Below are 24,442 nucleotides of genomic sequence, written 5' to 3'. Positions count from 1 at the left end.
TTTTCTTGGCAGTTCTTCCTTGCCTCTATTTAGAATACATCTCACTAAATTTTAACCAAAAGACTGTGTATTAAAATCAGTTGAGATAGTTTGCCTTTGTGTATTGATTCTATTGGCTTGATACTGACATTGGTTAATCCATTTTCATTTTTCTGCACTTTTTTGGAATTTATAATTATTTATTTTGTTTTGGATATATATGAAAATATATGGTTTCAACATCAACTAAGGTGAATTGAAAGACATCTAGCTTAATCTCTGTCCCTTTATCTCTCTTCCCCTCCATTCCCTAAAGGTAACTGTTTCCATTAATTTTTTTCTTCTATCATTTTTCCAAAAATATAAAAAATCTGTGTAGAGATAACTATAGAGACAGAGAGATGATAGATAGACCGATAGATAGATAGATAGATAGATGACAAAGAGATCTCAACCAGAGATCATTCCACAGTAGCATATCTAGAATGTCCTCATTTTTTTCATGGATGCTTAGAGTTCCATTGAATATATATATATCTATCCAATAATGTGAAATTTAAATAAAGATTCAAAAGTAATTTCTTTTTTTAATATTTTATTTATTTATCTTTAGAGGGGAAGGGAAGGAGAGAAATATCAATGTATGGTTGCCTCTCATGCTTCCCCTGCTGGGAACTGGCCTGCAACCCAGGATGTGCCCTGACTGGGAATCGAACTGTGATACTCTGGTTCACAGGCCCACACTCAGTCCACTGAGCTACACCAGCTGGGGCCAAGTATTTTCTTTTAGAAAGACAATGTTTTGTACCAAACTACTTTATTTTTTTTATATTTTATTTGTTTATCTTTAGAGGGAAAGGGAAGGAGAGAGGGAGAGAAATATCAATGTATGGTTGCCTCTGGTGTGTCCTCTGCTGGGAACTGGCCTGCAACCCAGGCATGTGCCCTGACTGGGAATCAAACCGCGATACTCTGGTTCACAGGCCCGCGCTCAATCCACTGAGCTACACCAGCCAGGGTGTGTACCAAACTACTTTAAATAACATCTTTTCTTTAGTGATTTGAATATTGCCTTTACTTTACATTGCTTGTTTATATCTATGGTTATTTTTAAAGGCTTTATGATCTGCTAATGGTCAGTCTATTCATGAAACAATACCATGCTATTGTAATTACTATTTTATAATATGTTTTAACACAAGACATCTTAGCCTCCAAGTTAATTTTCTCTTTTAGAAATGTTTAGCTATATTTTTCTTATTTATTTTCATACAAAGTTCAGAACAAGCCTGCCTAAGTTTTTTAAAAAATTCTCTTGATGTTTTATTTGGATCATAATCTTAAAAATGTTCATGAGAAAAGGCTCCTGAGATCATCTTCAGGGGCCATGAGGACAAAAAGGAGTGGTCTTGGTGATTCAGGCGGGAGAGCAGGCACAGATGTCAGAGAGAGCTGCTGTTCAGGCGCAGTGTGCACCCGTGTGCTCTGTGTGATGTGAGTAACGATGGCCGTCATGATGCCGCAGCACCCGCATTAGAGCCTGGCATGGTGCTCGAACTCCTTACCTGCCTTACAGAATTTGATCCTCATGAAAACCTTTTTAAGGGGCAAAGTCAAGACTAGAATGTAAATCTAGTTTCCCTAAGTCCTCTCAAAAACCATCGCATTCCGCCATGTTAAAGGAAGTAAGCCAAAAGCAATCTATGAAGTATGACCCTGTATCAATTGTGCTCTGACAGAAAACTGCCTCCAAAGGACCAGTGAGTGTGCTCAGTAGGAGGACCTCTGGGAAAGAGTGGCCTTGCGGAAGAATGGGGAGTCTGTGTAAATGGACAGCATGCTGGCAGTGACATCTCGTGACTCTTATAAGTAAATATCTAGGACCCACATATGCCTGGGGCCTGAGGGATACTCTGGTAACACACAACAATATCTCTGGGGATTTTCTGGAGTGTGTCGCTGTATAAACTTATTAAATAAATGGGCCTTAAACCTAAAAATACATCACAATCACTCAAAAGGCTTCTTAAACATATATTGCTGTGTCCCACCCCTGGAGCTTCTGACTCAGTAAGTCTGGATTGGGACCCAGGAATCTGTGTTTCTAACAAGTTCTAACAATGTTTGGAAACTCAGAGTGTTCCAACGAAAGGGGTATGGGGTCAGCAGTCTTGAAGCCACCTCGGAATGTAGTCTCTGTCCCTCATAGTCTGGGTAGTCTTGGCTTAGTCACGTATCTTCTCCAGCCTCAGTCTGTATGTGTATGAACCTCAGAGGAAAAGATCTTCTGAACTTCAGAAGAAACTTCAGAAGAAACGTTCTTCTGAAGTTCCAGCAGAGTTTTAGGAATCTAATAAGATATAATAAGGTGCACAAAACCTAAAGAAATTAAGCCAAGGGGGTTCAGTTCGAGGGTGGGAGGTGGGGATGAGTGGGTGTGGAGGCAACTTTGCCCGCAAAGTGCTCCCTGTCCACCATGGATGAAAATGAAACTACCAAGACATGATCTGCTTGGGGAGGAGAGGTGGATGATCCCTCAAAGGAGAAGGGCCAAGGGCCCCTTCCTCAAGAGGTTTTTATTGGGTTTGTTTGTACAAGAATATAGATAGGGATCAAACAATAAATAACATGCAAACAACTATGAGGACTTATTCTCAGTCAGGGCCACATAGCTAAAGAGCCATAAAACTTTGAGGAACAAACTTCTTGCTTGGACCCTTATCATTTAAACGAGAGCATTCTAAACAAAGCAGATTTCACAGGATTTTACATACTCTTTCTTAGGCCTGATCACCCCAGGAAACCCGCCCTTTCCAGCACAGGGCTGCACCACCTTCCCTATCATAGGTTTCTCAGGCTTAAGTGGATTAGAGCCTGGAAGTGCTTCTCCCAGAGGACACAGGGACTCGGGCAATGTCAGAATAGCCAGGGGGTGAGAGTCCATCACTCCCTCTTTGTTGCCGCTCCCCAAGTCCTTCCATGATGGCCTAGGTAATCTCGTCTGGCTTAGGTTGCCTTTCCTCCAAGGGGTCTTACCCGTCATAGACTAACTGAACAAGCATTGCGGGCCAGGGAGGAATCAGAGATAAGCTTTGTCTCCTTGTAGCTCACATTCCGGAGGTCACTCATTCAGTCTTAGTCATGGGGGACAGTTTCAACTCCTGAAACCAGGCAGAGTGGTTCCCAACAAGTGGGGTGGGGTGGTGTGGTGGAGTAAAAATGGAGACAACTGCACTTGACCAACAATAAAAAAAGAAATTAGAAATATAAGAACTAAGACTCTCCCCAGAGAAGGCAGTTATAATTAAGCAAAACAATTCAGAATAGAAATATGTAAAGTAAGCATAATGAAGGCAAATTGTTAATGCAGCTCTGGGACTTGACTATAAATATGATTGAATGGATTAATATTAATATATATAAAGAAAGAGCGTGCCATTAAAAACTGGAATTGGTCAGCTTAGGAATAAAAAAATAAGCTCTCAGAAAGACAAATTGGTAAGTTTTACCTGTTCTTTACTATTGGTCTCCGGCCTTACGATTTCCTATCCCCTAAGAGATGAGACGGCCTTCGGCCACATTGGTTGAAAATCCTTGTTTGCTAACATGACTTCCGTTTGGCATCTCAGTTGACTTGCTTATGAGGAGGGTGATTCTGATAGATAAGAGCAATGTCCATTCAATTTGCCACTATAAGTTTAAAATAATGAGCATTTTGATCACAATTTGGCTTTATCTGTAGCTAACCTACACTGATTTACAAGCAGCACAGTCTGCTGTAATCTGAATTGTATTTTTCATTATAAAAACCCGACCTGGTTTTTGCATTGTTTTTAGGTGTATCGGTCTTTATGAAAAATGCAAACTCACTCCTAATCTGCTTTCATTATACTAACGAAACCAGGTTTATGAACCTGAAAAATGGGCTTTGGAGGCTGAAGTGGCCTTATTTATCAAGGTAAGTGTCCCTTTGAGCCTGACTGCCTACTGAGGTGGAGCCAGCAATCCCCAGAAGGCCCCTCTCTCCTCGCTGTGAGGATTAGTTGTGGCCAGTTGGCCTACAAATCCATTTTTATTTTTATTATTTTTATAAAGCCATGGATTAAGCCTTCCTCTGCTCTGCTCTTTATTATTGGAGGGACCAAATACTTGCTGACTGTGTTTCCTAGACTTTCATCCGTCGCAGCCACTGGATTGGCACTAGCATGAGACTGAAGGACAAGAAATGGAACAGCCCAGCGTTCCTCCCTCTCCTCAGCCTCTGCCATCCCCAGTGTAGCTCATTTCTTACATTAAATATCTTCAGTGTTAAACTCATGGTTTTAAATAATCAACGTGGTTTTTTATTGCCCTTGCCCAACCCTGATTGCCATATGACATAAAAGCCCAGTAGTAAGTGCAACCACCTGTTCAAGAAGGATTAAATATGGACACACACATTTACAAAATTGTATAAACCAATAAACATTTTGGTTTGTACTTTTTTTGGTAAGTAATATCCAAGTATGTGACTTATTGTGAATGTCAAGACTACTTGGAGGAAATCAAAAATCTCAAGTAGACAAATAAATGGTTGTGAGGGTCGTTGTAGATTTAGGTTATGTGTTTATCTGCAAACAAATTCAGTGTAGTTTTCAGTTTAATCTATGAACACATCAAATCACTAGTGGGCTAATCTATAATATTTAGCAATATTCAGAGTATTCGGACTTGTACACACGATTTTACAGGATGTCATCACAATATTGGAGCATTACCGATTTAGTTAACTGAGATGCTGGCTGATGGCAGCATGCCTGGTGTCCCAGCAGGAGACCCAAAGATAATGTGAGCAAAAGTACCAATGAAGCACCTATGCTGCTTCATGCATCTAAATCCCCTGTGCTTGTGAAGGGCCTAACTCTACTCTGGGGTTTCTGTTTTGCACCATCTGAGTAACAGAGGCTTCTAGCCTAGAAAATTAATTAGGGCTAGTTGTCTATATAAAGTTGAGCATGTCTTAGCATGCAGTCTTTCAAACTCCGTTCTACTTTCTGATTGATAGTGACTTTGTACCTTCTTGGGTGAAAATGAGGTTTCCACCATCTATATTATTTAGACATGGGATTATGAATTCATAGCTTGATATAAATCAACAAATTCCAAGCAATGAGTTACCAGGATTTTTGTCTGATATTTGTAAACGTGTTCCAGTCACTTAAGAGCCTCATGTTGCAATGTTACATCTGCCATTAAAAATGTCCACCATTGTCAAAAGTGGCATGCAGGGTTTAGAGTGGCATCTTCTCTGACTAAAGGCATTGAATAGTTTTGTGTTATCAAGTCGTATTTCTTTACCTGCTTCCTGGGTAGTAAAATAACAAGACACATTAAGTCTTCAAGACAACCATTCGTTAATTCATCATTAACGAATGATGAATTCGTTAATTCATCATTTAACGAATTCCTGCTGGCACTGAGGTATACAGCTTCCCACAGTGCCTACACAGTGTGTCTGCAGGTTTCCTCAAATCCTTAATTCTAAGAGGTAAGTGACACAGGCACAAGCAAACACAATTCAGTATTTTTAAAAAGAAGCAAAATCCATTAAAATATTACATAATTAGCATAAAGCGATGCTACCTGTTGTATTCACTTATTCAATAAATAATTGAAACCTTCTATGTGTAAAGCTTTTGTATTCATGGTCTCATGCATTTTATCCTCCAAAGCAGGGCACTGTGGGGAACTGAGATAAGATAACACTTATTAGTATACCAGAACAGCCATCAGTCAGAACTGTCCAGGCACATCATGACATAGGTTCACTCTAATGGGATAGAAAATGGGAACACAAGAAAACATTTCTTTGTTTTCTAGGAGTTTACAGTCCACTGAGAAAGACGGGAATGTAAAAACAATGTGATTGTTCTGCTTTATTATTCCTATCATCATTATTATTATTTCAGTTTTTGTCTTCCCTTGAATGACTTTAATTGATCATTAAATTGATGAAATAACCTTATTACATAATTACTACTATTATCATTTTATATATGAGGAAAACAGGTGAGAAGGAGGTTCAATAAATTACCCACATTGACAGGGCTAGAAAGTGCAAAAGGTAGACTATGAAACCATGCAATTTAACTCCAGAGCCTAATATCTCTTTCACCCCCCAAAACAGGATCCTAGGATCTATTATGGTAAGAAATGGACAAGCGTTCTGGGATCTCACAGAAATGACACTTAAACAAGTATTTTTGAGCAACCAACACTTTCAGAAAAAGGTGACAAACAAGCCATTCACTTAATTAGCTGAGAGGAAAGGGGTATGGACAAGTGGAAGGGATAACAAACAAAATCAGTAGCCAAAGCACTATATCTCCCTCCAAGGTTAAGACACACCGCAGTATATATGGTTAAAACGAGGTCATGCTGAAATAAAGTAGGCCTGCAATCCAATATGACTAGTGTCCCTATAAGAAAAGTAAAATATCTTTCTAAGACATACACACACATATACTTTGACTGAAGCACAACTTGGAAGGACCAGCCGAAAGCCTAGGAACACCAGGGATTGCTGGCTACCACGGGAAGCTGAGAAGAGGCAAGGGAAGATCCTAACCAGAATCTCAGAGGGAGCATATGGTGCTCCCTCTGGCCCTTATGATGCATTGATTTCAGAGTTCCAGCCTTCCAAACCGTGAGAGAACAAGTCTTCGTTGTTCAGTGCTACTCAGTGTGTGGTACTTGGTTACAGTAGTGCTAGGAAACCAATGCAATACAAGCAATCGTCAGTGCAGGCATTTGCACCATTGTGAAATTAGGGAACCCTTCGGGCTAATATTAGACATTAGCTAATATAGAATTCATACATCTATGATGAACTGTGTTAACAAGAATTTTATATAACACAAATAATGCTTCTGTGCAATTTCAGGAAACCCCAAATATATTGAATATCATCCATCTTTGTGATAACACTGTGAAGAGTTATTCAAAATGGTCAGTTGTTCCGATTATACATATTTTCAATGCGAACGATCACTTATATTTGGTTCCAGACTGCAAACCTAGATGCCCAAATGTTAACCTTAACAATACACAATTTCTATGACTCCCAACAGAGAAGGCACTAATTAACTAAGGATTCTGTTCTGTTCCAGCTTATCCAGCATCATTTAATGATTTCTGCCGAAGGCAAGTAAGTAAGTAAACAAGAAGGAGCCTGTTTGGTGCTTCCTCGTGTACCAGGAGAGGCAGAAGAAGAAAGAAATCAATGTTTGCTGATGGAAAAAAGTAAAACTGTCAGGGAAATAAATGTTGTTTTTAGGTTTTTGTTAAGACCTTGGCACTAAGATAAAAATCAAAATAAAACATTAACTATTCCTATAAATGAATTGATTGAGTCATTCTTAATAACCATTTTCTCCTTTTTCAGTCCATTTTACAAGCACTTTCCTTGTGTAGCGTAAGTTAACTTTTCCAGGTCATGGAAAGGTTTTTATTACTTATTGATTTTGTTTGAAGCACCTCTGAGCACTTCAGGGAAAAACTATGATGAGACTAATATGAAACAAATAGGTGGGGTTTAAACGAGCACTGGTGTAGATTATTAATTACACTGACAGAATATTACATAGCATAGAAGTGGATAGGTAGTACTTTCTATCATTGTAACTGAAATTATTAAATGCAAATAGCAAGTCTCAGTTTTTTGAAGTCAATCTAAGGAATGTTCCATTAGACTAAGGTTTGAAAACACAAACAGATCCAATTCTCTTCATTGGATCTTTAATGTACCGGCCATAAGCGAAGAGGATAAATCTAACTCAGTAGGATCACAAGCAGATCACTACTGCACTTGTGTTCATGCTTCCTTTTCAAAATACAGCAGCTCCCTCTGACCTGCAGTTCCACTTTCCACAGTTTCAATTAATACAGTCAACCATGACCTGAAAATATTAAATGAAAAAATCCACAAATAAACAATTCATAAGTTTTAAATTGCACATTGCACTGAGCAGTGTGATAAAATCTTCTGCCTTTTGCTCTGTCCTGCCTGAGATATGAATTGTCCCTTTGCCCAACATGTACATGCCCACGTCACTTAGTAGCCCATCTCAGAGAGAGAGAGAGAGAGAAAGAGAGAGAGAGAGAGAGAGAGACCACATTCCTATGCCTTTCATTATGGCATATTATGTTGTAATCATTCTATTTTACTGTAAGAAAAAAACCATACTGTTAGGAAATCATATTTACTAACATATAGGGTTTGGTGCTTTTTTACATTTCCGAGATCCTGAAGGGGGTTGAGATGTATGGATAAGGGAATACTAAGGTGCTAGAGATTAATATAACTACAAATAATCACTTACAACATGTCAATGTGGCCAAATACTCATATTTTATGAATTTATCTGTATATGCAGATGTATTTAAGTAGATCTATATAAGTAAATATATACATCTTTATGTGTTTATGTAATATAGACTCAAAAATAGATCAATTAATGTATCACTCCATCAAGAAAAAATTAGTGTTAGACAATGTTAAAATGCATGCATTTAGATTTTAGTGACAGCTCAATAACTACTAGGAAAAAAATCAAAGAGGTGAGAAAACAACACCTATATTGTGGAATATCTACCACTTCGAGATATCTACCAGTTAAATAGCAGACCTAAAACTGTGTCAAAAGAAGTATTCTTCCAATAATCAAAATACAAAATCCAACACATCAACATCTATGTATACTGGTAAAATTTGTAAATTAAAATTATAAATGTTCACCTTAAAATGATATGTTTAACTATGAACAATACATCCAATAAATTCTCAATTATATGTTAATATGTGGTATTGATTTCCTTCTCTCCTCTTTAACTGGTCTGACAATTTTAAAAAGTTTCTTTCATATCAACTGCTGTAATAAAATAATGGTTATAATCTCATTGTGGTTTTAATTTGCTAGTGATGCGGAGCATCTTTTCATATGCCCCTGGGCCCTCAGTATGTCCTCCTTGGAGAAGTAGGTCTGTTCAGGTCCTTTGCCCATTTTTAATTTGGATTGTTTGTCTTCCTGGTGTTGAGTCCTATGAGTTCTTTATATATTTTGGAGATCAAATCCTTGTCCAGTGTACCATTGGTATATTCTCCAATATGGTCAGTCCCCTTTTCATTTTGATGATGTTTTCTCTAGCTCTGCAGAGGCTTTTTAATTTGATGTAGCCCCATTTGTTTATACTTTCCTTTATATCCCTTGCCCTAAGGGCTATATTGGCAAAAATATCATTATATGAGATATCTGAAATGTTCATGTCTTTGTTTTCCTCTAGGACTTTGATGGTGTCACGACTCATATTTAAGTTTTTTATCCATTTTGAGTTTATTCTAATGTGAGATGTAAGTTGGTGGTCTAGTTTCATTTTTCTTGCATGTACCAGTACAGTTCTCCCAACACCAGTTATGGGAGAGTCTATCTTTACTCCATTGTGGGCTAGTGCCCCCTTTGTCCAATATTAATTGACCATAGAGACATGAGCTTATTTCTGGGTTCTCTATTATGTTCTATTAATCTATGTTGTCTGTTCCTATGCCAGTACCAGACTGTTCTGATTACAGTGGCCTTGTGGTATAGTGTGATATCAGGTATCACTTCTGATCTAATATTTGGATTGAGTGAAAGCATTTTATAGGATTCCACTGGATCCTTCTTACCATAATGACTCTAACTTACCCCACAGGACAGACAAGCAATGTGAGGATCCTGCCAACTTCCAAGTACATTCTTCCCAATTATTCACTTGGGAGTCTGGAGAAACAACTATAGGCCCACTTCCCTGGTCCAGAGCTCCATTTATCACCTGATTCCATGAGCCCTAACTCTGACTGTGTTGGCATTACAAGCCCATTGATTTCAGGGCCATCTCATGCTCTTTACCTTCAATGAACCTCAAAGAGTCTTGGTATTCCTATTTCTTCAGTAAAAATTATTATGTTAAATGGCCACAAATCCCTTTGGGGAATAATTCAGGTTATGTTTTTGGTTTAAGCTTCTAGTGATGTTAAAGAGAAAGAGACGTGGGGGGTGGTGAGAGAGAGAGAGAGAATATGAGATGTGTTGTTCCACTTGTTTATGCATTCATTGGTTGATTCTTGCATGTGCCCTGACCTGGGATCAAACATACAACCATTTCATATGGGGACGGGGCTCTAACCAATGGAGCTACCTGGCCAAGGCAACATTAGTGAGCAAGTGTCTAATATGTATAAGAAATGTTTCTTGTAAGTATAAGACTGTCCATGGAATTAAATAAAAGATGACCTCTGAAATAACTAAGTTAATTCACATCTCCCAAGGAGCAAAAATGACTCTAAATTTATGAAGATTTTCATTAAAATTTTAAAAATCTTTGAATAATGCTGATGGACTGAGAGGAAATATCAGCAGTTCAAAAGTATACTAAAATTTTGAACCAAAAAAGGCTTTCTATATTCCATATACAATCCAGTAAAACAAAACTATTTGAATGCATGGCATAAACCATCCGAAAGACTGAAAGAGCTTCCTCCAAAGCAAGCTGTGGGGAGTGTATCTACCCATGCGACCAAAAATGTAATAAAGCTGTATTTTGTCAAGGGATGAGACAACTACATGTGTGAGAGAGAGGCTGTGAAAGTAGCTATTGATAATGAAAGTTTTGATTAACAAATTTTTTAATACTTGGCTAAAACTCTTTCCCATATCCTTTCCAAAGGTTCACTGAAAAAATATTAGTGGGTTTTTTGTTTTTTTTTAGTTGGAGTCTCTCACATGATCTGGCAGACAGGTCCAGTCTAGATAGATTTATTACATATTTTAAAAAGTGAATTATATTAAATTCTTTAAACCACAAGGAGGAACAAATGTAATATTTGGTTATCTCTGATTAGATAGTGTACCCTAATTCTGCCCATTTAATTGAACATAAGTCCAACGTCTATTTTTCATGTGCATGTAGTAATAGTATTTTTAAAAAATTAATAGCTGAACTAGAAATAATAGAAATATGAAGCAAGATATATAAAACATTTGCAAAGTACAACGTGTACCTAGCACTAATGGTTTCAGACTGAAGAACTTGTTACCAAAGTTTGCTAAAATCTTCATTATGTGATTATCACTTTAGAATTGGCATAGAAAATTAATAAGAATAGAAATAAAATAACTCTACAATAGTCCTGACAGTCAATGACATATTTATACAGCAATTAAATGACTGAATATGATCCTATTATAAAATTAAAAAATGCACTGTGACTACTCTTATTTTTTTATCCAAAAAGCAAATACTCCATAGGGATGAATTATAATAAACTAGTATACAGTTTTAATGTTTCTTAGATTAGTGTTTGGATATACATATGTATTTTTAAAGAATGGTTTTCAAAAATATTTTAGTAATGAAATATATTATTCAGATAAAATCTTATCCAGAAAGCCAACTCATGAAAGTGGAGCTATTTTGATTGATGCACTTTTATTTTCCTTTGTTTTGTTTTGTTTTAAAAGAAGGAAAGGCCCTGGCTGGTGTAGCTCAATGAACTGAGTGCAGGCTGTGAACCAAAGGATCAAGGGTTCAATTCCCAGTCAGGGCACAGTGCCTGGGTTGTGGGCCAAGTCTCCAGCAGGGGGCATGTGGGCCAACCCCCCAGCAGGCAACCACACATTGATATTCCTCTTCCTCTCTTTCTCTTTCCCTTCCCCTCTCTCTAAAAATAAATCAATAAAATCTTAAGAAAAAGAGAGAAAAGGAAAGGTCAATATCTTCCATTCTCCCAAATATGCTTACCCATGCTTCTTATTAAGACAAATTCAAAGATCCTCACATTATACACATTACAATAAAACAGTATTTCTCTGTGAGAAGTCCAAAATATTTGAAATGTCCTACTAAGAAGTTATTTGTCAAAGTTTGCCTTTTACAAATGTACGAATTTTCATCTTAGCAAGTTCTTTCCAGGGATCACGCACCGAGAACACTACACTAGATCTGCACTTGCTCATCTGAACACACAGCCAAGGAAAACATCCTACTCACAGAGGAATACTTTTCATTACTTATCCTTTTGAAAAAGTGAACAAACAGTCCTGGTTGGTGTGGCTCAATGGACAGAGTGCTGGCTTGTGAACCAGACGGTCGCTGGTTGGATGCCCAGTCAGGGTACATGCGTGGGTTACAGGCCGGGTCCCCAGATGGGAACTTGGGAAAGGCAACCAATCAATGTCTTTCTCATGCTTCAATGTTTCCCTCCTGTTCCCTCTCTCTCCCTCCCTTCCTCTCTCTCTAAAAATAAATAAATAAATCTTAAAAAATGAAAACATGAACAAACATATACAATTATATTTTTGCAAAATCACCGACCAGGACAGGAAGGTGATATACCAAACTACTTCATATCTATCTCTGGGAGGTGAGTGGGAAAGTGAAGGGGAACATTCATGTCAAATACTCTATCAGTAAAGTCATTTATAAGAAGACTGTATTCATAATTTACCAGTACTTATTTTCAGTTTGATAATATTGAGCAAGAGAGAAAAAGAAGGCAGAGAGGGAGGGATGGAGGGAGGGAGGAGGCAGGGAGGAAGGAAGGGAGGAAGGAAGGAAATGAAAAAAGAGTGAGTAGCTGAACCCTGAAATTACAAATGTCTAAAGGTAATATTAGGTTGGTAAATTTACTGGCAAACACTTCCTTTCTTTAACTCCCCATGTACCTTTGTAATAAGCCCTCATTAAACAAGGTAATCTGAAAGTAGTTCTAGTGCTTGTGAGCTAAAAAAAACAACAACTAATAAACAGGGATATGAAGTCTTTGCAGAGCATTAAAATGAAAAATATTGAAATTTCTTTAAATAACTCTAATTTAGACTATAAGAATGCTAAGAACCATTTTAAATCTACTTATTTTCATACCTATACATTCAATTCTAGAACTTAGAGTATAAGCATAAATTACTTAGAAATAATAAAAGCCAGCATGTTTTATTATGTGACTATATATGTTGCTCATTATGTGCTAAATATGTATGCATATGTATATATACATTATGTATGTGTAAATATACATTATATATGTACATATATTATAACTATAGAACTGTATATAGTTATAATATACATTTAAGTATCAAAAGGGGTCCATGATAAAATACGATGAATACCTTCATCCATATGATATAGATAAAACTGAGATGCAGAGAACAGAGAGGTTAAGCAACTTCCCCAAAGTCACAGTAGTCACGTGGAGAGTCCAGGGGTACACACGGGCAGTCTGACTCCAGTGTTTACTCTTAACTACTGCATTGAATCGACCTCTACTTCACCTCCTATATTTCTTGTGGATTCATCAGTAACCTCAGACCACTATACATTGCCGAAGAATATATTTTAAAAATATTTTAATTTAAAAAAATGCTGCCTTTGAACACTTCTGAAAGTGGAAATCTTTGTGACTCTCATTGCCCCAGGAACACACAACAGATTAAGAAATCTCTCCTCCACTGCACTTTCAACTCTTATCATATTCAGATTAGACAAAGCAACAAGAAAACCATTCCAGCTTCGAGGTAGCAGCCAAGAAAAACCATCCTCGGGACCAGCTGCCAACAGCATGCCCTTCAGTGTTTGGCCAGGCTGCTGAGGCCCAGCTGTTCTGTCAGCCTTCCTTATATAGTTTGTTGACAAAGAAGAGGCTCAATTAATTTGTCAAACTGGCAATATGTGCTGAAACTTATTCACCTGCAAACACAGGAGTTACTTCTAGGAATGAGGAGATAACAATACTGAAACAATAAATTTTTGTGAATTTCAGAGCACACTGGGACATTTCCAAAAATGGAATTGCTTAGGAAAAATGAATAAAGCGATACTCTACTCTTTTGTATCAGAACTTATTTTAGATCAGTCAGAGATCAAAAGATGCACCCTAGCATGAGAGGGAAGATGTATGGAGAAAATAAGAAATTTCTAATATTAAGGGAACATAAGGGTGGAGGTAGAAGGAGCAGAACAGCTGGGATAACTTAAAATCAGAGATAACAAGTTGTGTTTGTAAGTAAAATTTGGAGTTCAGAATGCAGAATTTGGCACACTCAGGGTATAATGCGAGCACCAACGAGTCTTCTCTTGCTATAAATTTCCTCTCATAAAGCAACTGGTTGCTTCTTTTAGATTTGTTTGGGCTCTCTTATTTTGATCCCAACTTTTTTATTCTGGAATTCATATATATATATGTGTGTGTGTATACATACATATACACATATACATACACATATATACATATATATGAATCAAATTATAACTATACTAAATTTTTTGAGATAGTATTCACAAGTTAATGCTATTTTTTAATTTTAGTAAAATTATTTTCACTGGACTCCATTGTTTTCTGTATAAATTTTAAAATAAAAATCCTTTCCATGTTAGCTTTTCTGTCTATATCAAGTTTTAACAATTATTATTTATGTTCTTACATGTTCAAGTTTGCAATTTTTCTACCAAATCTGATTATATTGGGTCAGAGTTGTAGAAATCAATTTTATTAAGACAATTTATTCTTTAATCAATTTTAGTTAATAGCAAATGTTATAATTTGCAATTTTAGCCATTATGAATGGCTAAATGTATTATAATATTTTAATATTTTTATTTTTATATATTACTTTTTAGGTCACTTTTTGTTATAATATTTTAAATAATTTTTCATTTTTTAGGTTACTTCTTTAGTTTTCCATATTATCAACAGCATAAGTTTTATAAAATGTATTTTACCATATTTATTTTTAATTTTCTTCAGGGTCAAAATGGTAGAATCATAACATTCTTGAGTATTAAGCTCTAAGGAAGGTCAGAGCAAAAGACAAGCTTAAAACAATGGGTCATGAAATCTCCGCATTGCTCTTTTTAATGGGATTTACTGGCACAACACAGGTTTCAGGGGAACAACTTGATAACAAATCAGATGTACAGTGTGTTGTGTATTCACCAACCCGAGTCAAGTCTCCTTCCATCACCATTTGATCCCCTTTTCCACATTGCTGTTTATTTTTCCCTATGTAGTTGCGTTACCTGGATTTTTTCCTGTAACACAAAAACTTATAATATGTAACTTTGTCTACCAAATGAGACTTTTCCATCATAGTGTTTATGTCTATTACCAATATATGCTTTGAACTAGTCAGGTTAAACATAGAACTAAAAATTGGCAAATCATGAATAAAACATGCTGCATATTCTGTACCTGAAAAAAATTTTCATTATAGATACATAGTTTTCCATATTATCTTATAGTAACCCTTTCTTTGACTCCTACAAGTTTTTTCTTTGCTCATTGTTTCTAATTTTAGTGCCCTTAGAAAGTGACGATATCTGTGCCTGCTATTAAATTACCTTTAAAAAGCTGTAAGTCATGACTCTGAGTGTCTGAATGCACATAACACCTACAAACATTGGTTTTCAAAATTTTCTATGGATATAATGACTAGGTGCAAGGAAAGTACATGTGACCTGGTGCATGACAGTTTTCAGAGTAGATGCCTTCTCAACAAAAATTAGGTCAGCCCGAGGTCATGTTCCACATTCTAAAATAAACAAATTGCCATATGAATTGTTATCTTACTAAGATATCCTAGTTTTCTTTTTAACACCTTTCTTAGAAATGTCTTCCAAATTTCTCATCATACCAAACCAAAAATCTTTTTTTTTTAAATCCACACAAATACTTCAAGGTTGAATGTTCAGCAGTCACCATCCTTATACTGTATTACACCCCTTACCTGAATTTCACACACACACACAAACTGAAAGAGAGTTTTCCCTAATGTCACAGTTCAGACTCACCTGTGGACGTGGATGTCCAGTGACCAGACAGGTCAGTTCCAGGGTTTCTCCTTCCCGTATAGTGTAGACTCTCTCAGAATAGCGCTCCTCCTCAATGTTACAGGCCAAGCCGGAATGGACAATACGAACTGTGGGGGGAGCTGTTGAGTCAGGAGGGGAGACAAAATACATAAAAAGATAAGTAAATCTTCTTCCCTTGAATCATCCTCATTATAAGAGCCATTTTAATTAGAATTTACCAGAATCAAATCCATCAATCTTAACACTTTGAGAATCCCTGAAAGATTAAAAATTTTGCTGGGCAGAAAGCTTGGAATTTATTTAAAAGTCACCAAGACATTCTGAATATGTCAAGAGGGAATAGAGTGGTGAGAGAAAACCGGTAACTCAGAAAATCTCCATCATTACAAAAAACACACGATAAAATTTGATTGCAAAAATGTGCAAGGTCCCCTTCCTTTCTGAAATGCAAATTTTAATATATTAAAGGGTGTTGTTCAAATACTAGGTAGTGCAAAAGGAGCCCATAGGTAAGAAAAAAATTTTTTTGAATTGAAGAGTCTGTCATTTTTCTATTAATTTTATAAACCCTTTGGTGCAAATAAGAAGCTAAGGAATAAAAACATTTGATTATCAGGAACTGAACACTTATTTAGTTTTCAATTTTTAAAGACTCCTGTATTGATATGGGCAATGATATGATCATTGAATTAAGCCACTGACAACGTCAATAAATCATTGAAGCCTAAGTATAAAATTCTCATTCAAAAGAGACTTAGTTCTCATGAAGCTGACCAATATGAATAATTCTCTCTTATTTCAGGGCCACCTAAGTCAGTAAAACTTCACTAGTTCTCATGGGTTCGCACAACACTGCAAAGCCACGACGTGCACAAACTCTCCAGGCCATGATAAACTTAGATAATAAGATTTCCTGTCATCAAGGAGATTACCATCATCTACCAGCTGCAAAATGGAGATCATTCCCTTTTGTGAGTGCAGTATTTTTGTTCGTATTTGGAAGTGAGGGAGAAACCCATCTTAATCAAAAGCCAGTGGGAAAGCTATACATTCTGATGTGTTAAAGACAGTAGTAATGCCAAGAATTCCTGGTACCAATCTCAGCCTAAACAACAGTAGTATTAATAGAGGCTGTGATTGCTTACAAACTAATGCCTGTGTGTTTGAAATTTCTATTTTAACTCTAAAAGGATCATTAATTCCATAAAATTTGAAAGTAAACTTAGTGATTTTATGGAAGAGATAAAATGATTTTATAAGTCTAACTTATGAAAAAACTTCGGAAAAAAATCTATGTTCTGAAAACTTAAAAAAAAAGATTCCGCTATGTAATACTTTATTTTATATGATGGAAATGTATAAAACAAGTAGATTTTAATCACAGAAAAGGACATATTTTAATATTATCTTTCGCAATTTCAAACAGAAACTGAAAGATAAAAAAGCTACTTATCAATAATAAAACAACCGATAATTTTGATATCTTTCTGGATACCCAAGTACAGTCCTGTTCTCCAACTTTCAGATTCAGAATTCCACTCTCCAATGCTCAGCATCAAATGACATGTAAAAATTTCCACCAGTAGGATATGAATGAAGTGTTTCTAGAACAGTAGCCCCTACATTCAATATGCACAATAAACTGTCTGGGAACTCAGAGGCATACACAGAGAACTGTATGTGTGCAGAAAACCCCAAGAATCTGCATTTTCAACAAACATCCCCGATAATGACATAACAGTGCTGCATGGATCAGGCTATCAGAAATAATTTTCTGGGTCTTATAAATATTTGTTGGCTAAAGTAAAATACTTGAATGGATAAAATACCCTTTTTTACAAAATTTTTTCAAGTAACTAAACTTCATACTATGCACCATTTCACTAGTTTAAAAAACTAAATGGTGCTTAAGCAAATCAGTTTTTTTGTTCAATAAAATCAATTTATCAAAAATTTTCCACCATGTCTTTGGACTCTGTCTAGACACTGTAATAATTTGTTTAGTGTTATGACATTAGAAATCTTTATCTGCAGAGTTTCTTTGGTGTCCTGATGTATTTCATACAATGTTTCCTTCAACTCATTTCCTTCAGTGATCAAATTTAAACTTCGATTAAGACAAGTGATATTAAAGAGTAACTTATTTTAAAATAAATAGCTGCATATATATTATAGACGTTAACAAACTGATGACAATTAATCTATATTTGTAAAATATAAATAGAAAATTGTTAAATAGAAAATATAGATTCATCACCTTGAAATACAGTTCTGTGCCAAATTTCGCTTAATAAGTGATGGCCCACATGTTTATTAATAGATCTAATTATGTAGTAACATGACATCCTTTCCAGACTAATTTACACTTGTTATTTTTGTTTTAATTTCAAGTCAATGAACAGTACTGCTATTTTTAAGATATATCTTTCCAAAGTATCATTATGCAAATAAGTAGCTTATTTAAACCATTTAAATTATACAGTCAGCACATTGTGTTCATTCACAAGGGTTAATTTTATGCTCTTTTTCTTCTATATTTTTAACACATTCTTGGAAAAGGCAATTGCCTCCTATATACTGTAATCAAGAACCTACCACCTATTTTATAGGGGGGTGAAGAATTCTCTCTTATTTTAAGTGTTGAAGATGTATTTTTCCTAGTATGCATTAAAACATACTCTAAATATTTTGGGTTGGGGGAATGGGTGAAAAAAGGGAAAGGAATTAAGAAGAACAAATTTCCAGCTATAAAAATGGTCACAGGGATAGAAAGTCCAGCACAGGGAATATGGTCAATAATATTGTAGTAAGTATGTGTGGTGCCAGGTGGGTACTAAGCATGGTGGCGTGATCACTTTTAAGGCATGTAAATGTCTAATCACTATGTTGTACACCTCCAATTAATATAATATTATATGTCGACGGTAACTGAAAAATAAATTTAACATGTTTTATATACTATGCTCAGTACTTCAGCTGCTCAATGATAAAGTGAACATTTTAGAAGCTTCCATTACCTCCTTTGCTCTGCAGAAAGCTCAGCCCAAAAGGTCTCAGAGCTCATCCAGGTCAGCGTTCTTATTTCCACATTAGGGAAGTAGTAAAGTCTGGGGACACTGAGAAGGGCAGGACTTGCCATCCCAAAATATGCCTTGTGGGACATTGATCATTTTAGGCTGGTTATTTTTAAGAAACAAAGTCTCAGGAAAATCCATTGACCTTCTAACTCCTTAAAGGACCTTAGATGGAGGACCTGCCCTAGGGAGGCACTACCATCACAGGTGACTACAGTGTAATGTGAGCTTATGGGTGATTGACAGAGAGGAGCCAGCAAGGCCTCATTTGAGCAAAGATTTCTCTGTGGCCCATTGTTGAAGACCTCCCTGCAAACCTTTGTTTACCAAACTTTTGCTTTAGTATCTGCATGTTAATTGCCTTCTTCCCCTTTGAAGTCCCAAACCACACCCCCCCCCCATGCTTCTCCTTAGCTCACGATGGCATATAAGCCTTAATTCCAGATCTGTCCTAGGGTCTCATGTTCATATAGAATTCTTCTATTTACATACCTAATAAATGTGGTCATTTTTCCTGCTAATCTGTCTCTCGTGTCAATTTAATTATTAATCTAGCCAGAATAACTTAGAAGGTCAGAAAGAAAATTAATTTTTTTGGTCCCCTTGACATTGGGAACTGGCCACAGGTCTGCAGTTAGTATGGTTTAAATAAGACCAGAATCAGTGGTCATTTGGTCTTTTCACTACTTTATGTTGTAAAAACTATGTCTGATAGAATTAAATTAGAGTTCTAAATAACTCCCACACTAGACCTGGACTAGATTTCAGGAATAAAAAAGATTGAGAAACTGTTCATAAAATAGTTACAGCACCATAACTAGAGCAACAATAACAATAGTGTAATTGCTCTAAACCTGACCAATAAGTTCCCAATTCACCATTCTGCCTCTGGTCCCTGTCAAATCATGAAATCTTACAACTGCCAAAATCTTTTGGAATTTTTATTATCTTTGTGTCTTAGAATCTATAATGCCTGCCAGTGACATTTCAGAGACTGCGTCCCTCTGGGTGGCATTTAGGTGCTTGTAAAGGGTCCTTCTACCATCCAACCTGAACTCCCACTTCCCGATAACATCAGCCTGACTTCAGTGTAAAGGTAAGGAGCCCTAAAATTTTTAAGAGTCTTTGCTCATGGTGTCCCTTTATCTCTAATTATCAGATTGATATATGGACTAATGTTCCTGGCACCTTCTTGAATCACTTAGCAATGATTTTCTTCTCTTTATTCCGGGAGTTATGTACTGCCCAGCTCTTCTCATTTTCTTGTCATTCTTACTTGATATTAAGTTAGTACCTTGCCAAGAGAAGCATCTTTTATTGGCATCTGTCCCATATCACATAATTCAAAGCACAGAATAGGTATTTAGTAATTAATTTATTATTTGTTTTAAGAAATATCACTATTTGACACCAATCTACTATTCTAGCTAAATATCAACTATTGTGCCACTGTATTTACTCTCTTTAAATATAAATGTAATTTGCTACGTCTGAAGCAAGATGTATTTTATCCTCTGCCTTTTTGGAAAAAGTCTCAATTCATCATCCTAAAATTGTACTAAGGGTTATGATCTCCTTTGCCCTATAGAGTCAGCAATAAATTAAAATGTTAAAATATTGCATGAGACTCATATTCATCCAAATTTGCTTGCAGTATACCAAATCTCATTATATAAAATCTCTCCTAACACTAATCACATCACCCCCCCTTTGAGTAAGCTGCGTCTGGGTTCAAGAGTTCAGCCTAAAAGGACAAAAGAGAGATATTTTCTTATCTTGTTAGAATATACTTTTGAAAGTTAAACCAAATTCTGTATACCTTCTGTTGGAAAAAGAATATAAATAAATTTTCTAGTGGCAACCACCAGGAACATTTTCAGCCTTTTATCTCATATACGGACTTTTAGGCACATATTTATTGAGCAACTGCCATAGGTCATACACAAGGCTCTGTTCTCGGGACGTGAACATTAATTAGTGCCATGAACTGTGCCTTCTAGTTACAGCCTATTTGGTCTGTCCAATTTATTAAAAACAAAAGAAAAAATGATCACAGTTGAACAGGATAGGTGCACTACTCGAAAACAGTCAGAAGCTCTGTAAAAGAACAAAACAGAGCGTGAGTAAATCTGCCTGGGGGTTTCTAACACGTTTCACAAAGTCAGTGACATTTAACGTCGTGTGGAAAGATGCATGTGGTGGGAACAAAAGGAAAAGGGCATTCCAGAGAGACGAAACAGCGTGTTCAAAGGTATGTCTATGAAAGACTGTGTGCAGTGTTTAAGAAATAACTGCAGTAAAACGCAGACCACGTAGTTTACAATTTGTTCTGAACCTTGACCCTGATACTGCTCTGCCACCTTGCCATCATGTCTCTAGACACAGGAGAGAGACTGCACAGTCCTGGGAATGGAAATGAGGAGACTCACATTAGAGATGTTGTTAGACAGCCTCGGTGTTGGCTGACTGTGCAGGTGAGGGGGGAAACTTAAGATGCACCGGAGCTTATACTTTGCTTAAATAGGTAAAAGAAGATGATTTTTAAATAAAAGGTAATTTCATCACCTCTATGATCCCTACATCACTCACAGGTGGGAGAGGCTTGAGATGAAGGGCTCTGAGACCAAATAATGGAGGGCTTTGTGGGAGTCAGGACTTAGAAGAGAACTGGTTTTGAGGGAGCAGCTTTTTCCAGTAACAGGCACTGTCCCTGAAGCACACACCATAATTTGACAGTAATAGGCTTAAGTACTAGGAGTTTCCTGTCTTCTAAGAATTGTAAAAGTTCTGTACGTTGGCCAATGCCTCAAATAACGGATCTAACTATTCTCTGGGAATTCAGGTTAACAGTAAAATTTTGGACTCTTCTATAGTAGGGCAAGGTAACTTATGTTCTTGGTGTATGTCGCAGATCTCCTGGGATCGGTAGTGTGGAGAGAGGGATTCCCAGAAGACCCTTCTCAGAAACCCTGGTGAGGGGATCAGTACACCACCCTGCACCAGCATCCCTCACACACTCCAGCCTCTGTGGAGAGAGACAGACAGAGACACAGGGACAGAGGACATCACACATGTTACTGCTGCTGTACCATGGCCAGAGGTAATCAAGTTGTCCCTGTTATGTAACAACATTCCCTTAGCAGTCGTTCAGTTTCACACTTAAAACAGACATAACAATGATCACATTCCCTTTCATTGTTCTATCAGTTTAAGTTATTATATGCCTTCATAAAATACTTTTCAGTTTTCTTTCGTTTAACATTTTATTTTTACAAAGAGGGTAAGGGAAGGAGAAAGAGGAGAGAGAAACAACGACGGGAGAGAAAAACATCAATTGGTTGCCTCTTAAATGTGCCCCAACTAGGGACTAAACCCACAACCCAGGCATGTGCCCTGACCCAGAATCAAACCAGTGACCTTTCACATTGCAGGAGGATGCCCAGTCAACTAAGCCACACCAGCCAGGGCCACCTCTCAGTTTTCTACAGCTTACATTTAGCTAATGGGTATTGGCAATAATTAGTCTTTTCTGCCTATGGCATAATTTTTAATAGAGCACAAGTGTTTAGTGTTTCTTTTTAATTTTTTAATTGTTATTCTATTACAGTTGTCCCAACTTTCCCCCTTTGCCCTCTTTTGCACAGACCACCCTTTTCCCAGGACTTTGTAGTCCTGAGAAGTAAGGAGTCAATCCCCACCCTGTTATCCATGTTCATGGGCCATTCATACATGCCCTTTAACTAGTCCCTTCACTTTCTTTCCACCATTATCCCTCTCCCCCATCCCCTCTAGTCACTGTCAATCTGCTTCATGTTTCCAAGCCTGTGGTTCTATTTTGTTCATTAGATTCCTCTTATAGGTGACATTATACTGTATTTGTCTTTCACCAACTGGCTTGTGTCACTTAGCATGACATTGTTCAGTTCCATTCATGCTGCCACAAAACGTAGGAGTTTATTCTTTCTTTCTGTTGTATAGTATTCTGTTGTTTAAATGTATCACAGTTTTTTTGTCCACTCATCTACTGATGGACACTTGGCTACTATAAATACTGAATGGTTTGAAACTAGAAACTAACCTCAAGGAAAAAACTCAAAGCATTCAAATATAAGAAAACTGAGTAATATGTTATTAAATAATGAATGGGTTAACAATGAGATCAAGGAAGAAACCAAAATGTATATAGAAACAAATGAGAATGAACACAGAACTACCCAAAACCAATGGACACAGTGAAGGCAGTCCTGAGAGGGAAGTTCATAACAATACAGGCCTACCTAAAGAAAACAGAAAAATCTCAAATAAACAACCTAACTTTACATCTAGAAGAACTAGAGAAATAACAACAAACAAAACTCAGAGCAAGTAGAAGTAAGGAGTTAATCAAGATCAAAGAATTAAATGACATAGAAGCTAAAAAAAAAAAAAAAACAATTCAAAGGATCAATAAATCCAGGAGCTGGTTATTTGAAAAGATAAACAAAATTACCAAATCTTTAACCACACTGATCAAGAGTAAGGAAAGAGGACTCAAATAAATAAAATCAGAAGTGCAAGAGAAGTTACAACCAATACAATAGAAACCCAAAGGATGGTAAGAAATTATGAACAACTGTACACCAAGAAGTTGGAAAACCTGAGTTAAATGGATAAACTTCTAGAAACATACAATCTTTCAAAACTGAATCAAGAAGAAGCAGAAAGGCTGAAGAGACTGGTAACAACTAGTGAAACTGAAGCAGTAATAAAAAACCTCCTGGCACACAAAAGCTCTATACTGGATGGCTTCACAGGTGAATTTTACCAAACATTTAAAAAAGAACTAACTCCTATCCTCTCAATCTATTCCAAAAAATTAGAGAGGAAGGAAAACTCTCAACCTGTGTTTATGAAGTCAGCATCAGCCTAATTACAAAACCAGCGCCTCTAAAAGATAATGTCTTCCATTCTTTTTACTTTCTCTTTCCTACCTGAGTTACTAGGTTAAGATACTGTGTGAATGATCTCCTCCCTCCCTTTTCCAGAATGATTTCTCAGCTTGTTCAACTAAGTATTGTGTCTAAAGGCCTCATCCATAATTATTCCTCTTGTTGTTGACAATATCTCTGCCCTTCTGTCCATCATATTACATTTTACAATATTACAAATTCAGGTTGGAAAGAAGACACTATAAAGATCTGAGAGACAAGGTAAAAAATTCAGTTTTAGGTGCTGATAGTGATCTCACCAGCAATGGACAAGTTGTTTCTGGACATAAAGATTTAGAGTTTTTAAATCGCATTTATGGTTGACAAAAATCTCTAAAATACAACATTTAGAGACAAAAATCTCTCAAATGTAACATTTAACACATAAAATAAGAAATTAAGGGGATAATGGTGGAACCATGAAAAATATAAATTATTAATACACAGAGAAAGGCCAAGGAATGATACTTAGTATAATTACAAAGGCAAACACATGGAAGGAAAACAGAAAACATACTGCTTTAAAAGTTACACAAA

The 24,442-nt window shown here is 36.5% G+C and overlaps 1 protein-coding gene across 1 annotated transcript in view; it reads right to left on the bottom strand.

The window, feature by feature from the left end:
• The window catches only part of MDGA2 (MAM domain containing glycosylphosphatidylinositol anchor 2), an 847,781-nt gene that overhangs the window by 454,036 nt on the left and 369,303 nt on the right, over window positions 1-24,442 (bottom strand). The window contains exon 2 of the mRNA XM_037047200.1: window positions 15,844-15,983. Coding sequence (XP_036903095.1) covers window positions 15,844-15,983 — 140 coding nt within the window. The remainder of the gene's footprint in view (window positions 1-15,843; window positions 15,984-24,442) is intronic.

Source organism: Sturnira hondurensis, unplaced genomic scaffold, assembly GCF_014824575.4.
Source record: "Sturnira hondurensis isolate 20B ecotype Veracruz unplaced genomic scaffold, ASM1482457v3 Scaffold0005329, whole genome shotgun sequence".
In the NCBI taxonomy this organism is placed as follows: domain Eukaryota; kingdom Metazoa; phylum Chordata; class Mammalia; order Chiroptera; family Phyllostomidae; genus Sturnira; species Sturnira hondurensis.
The sequence above is the reverse complement of the archived record's forward strand: the minus strand, read 5'-3'. Positions and strand labels throughout refer to the sequence as shown.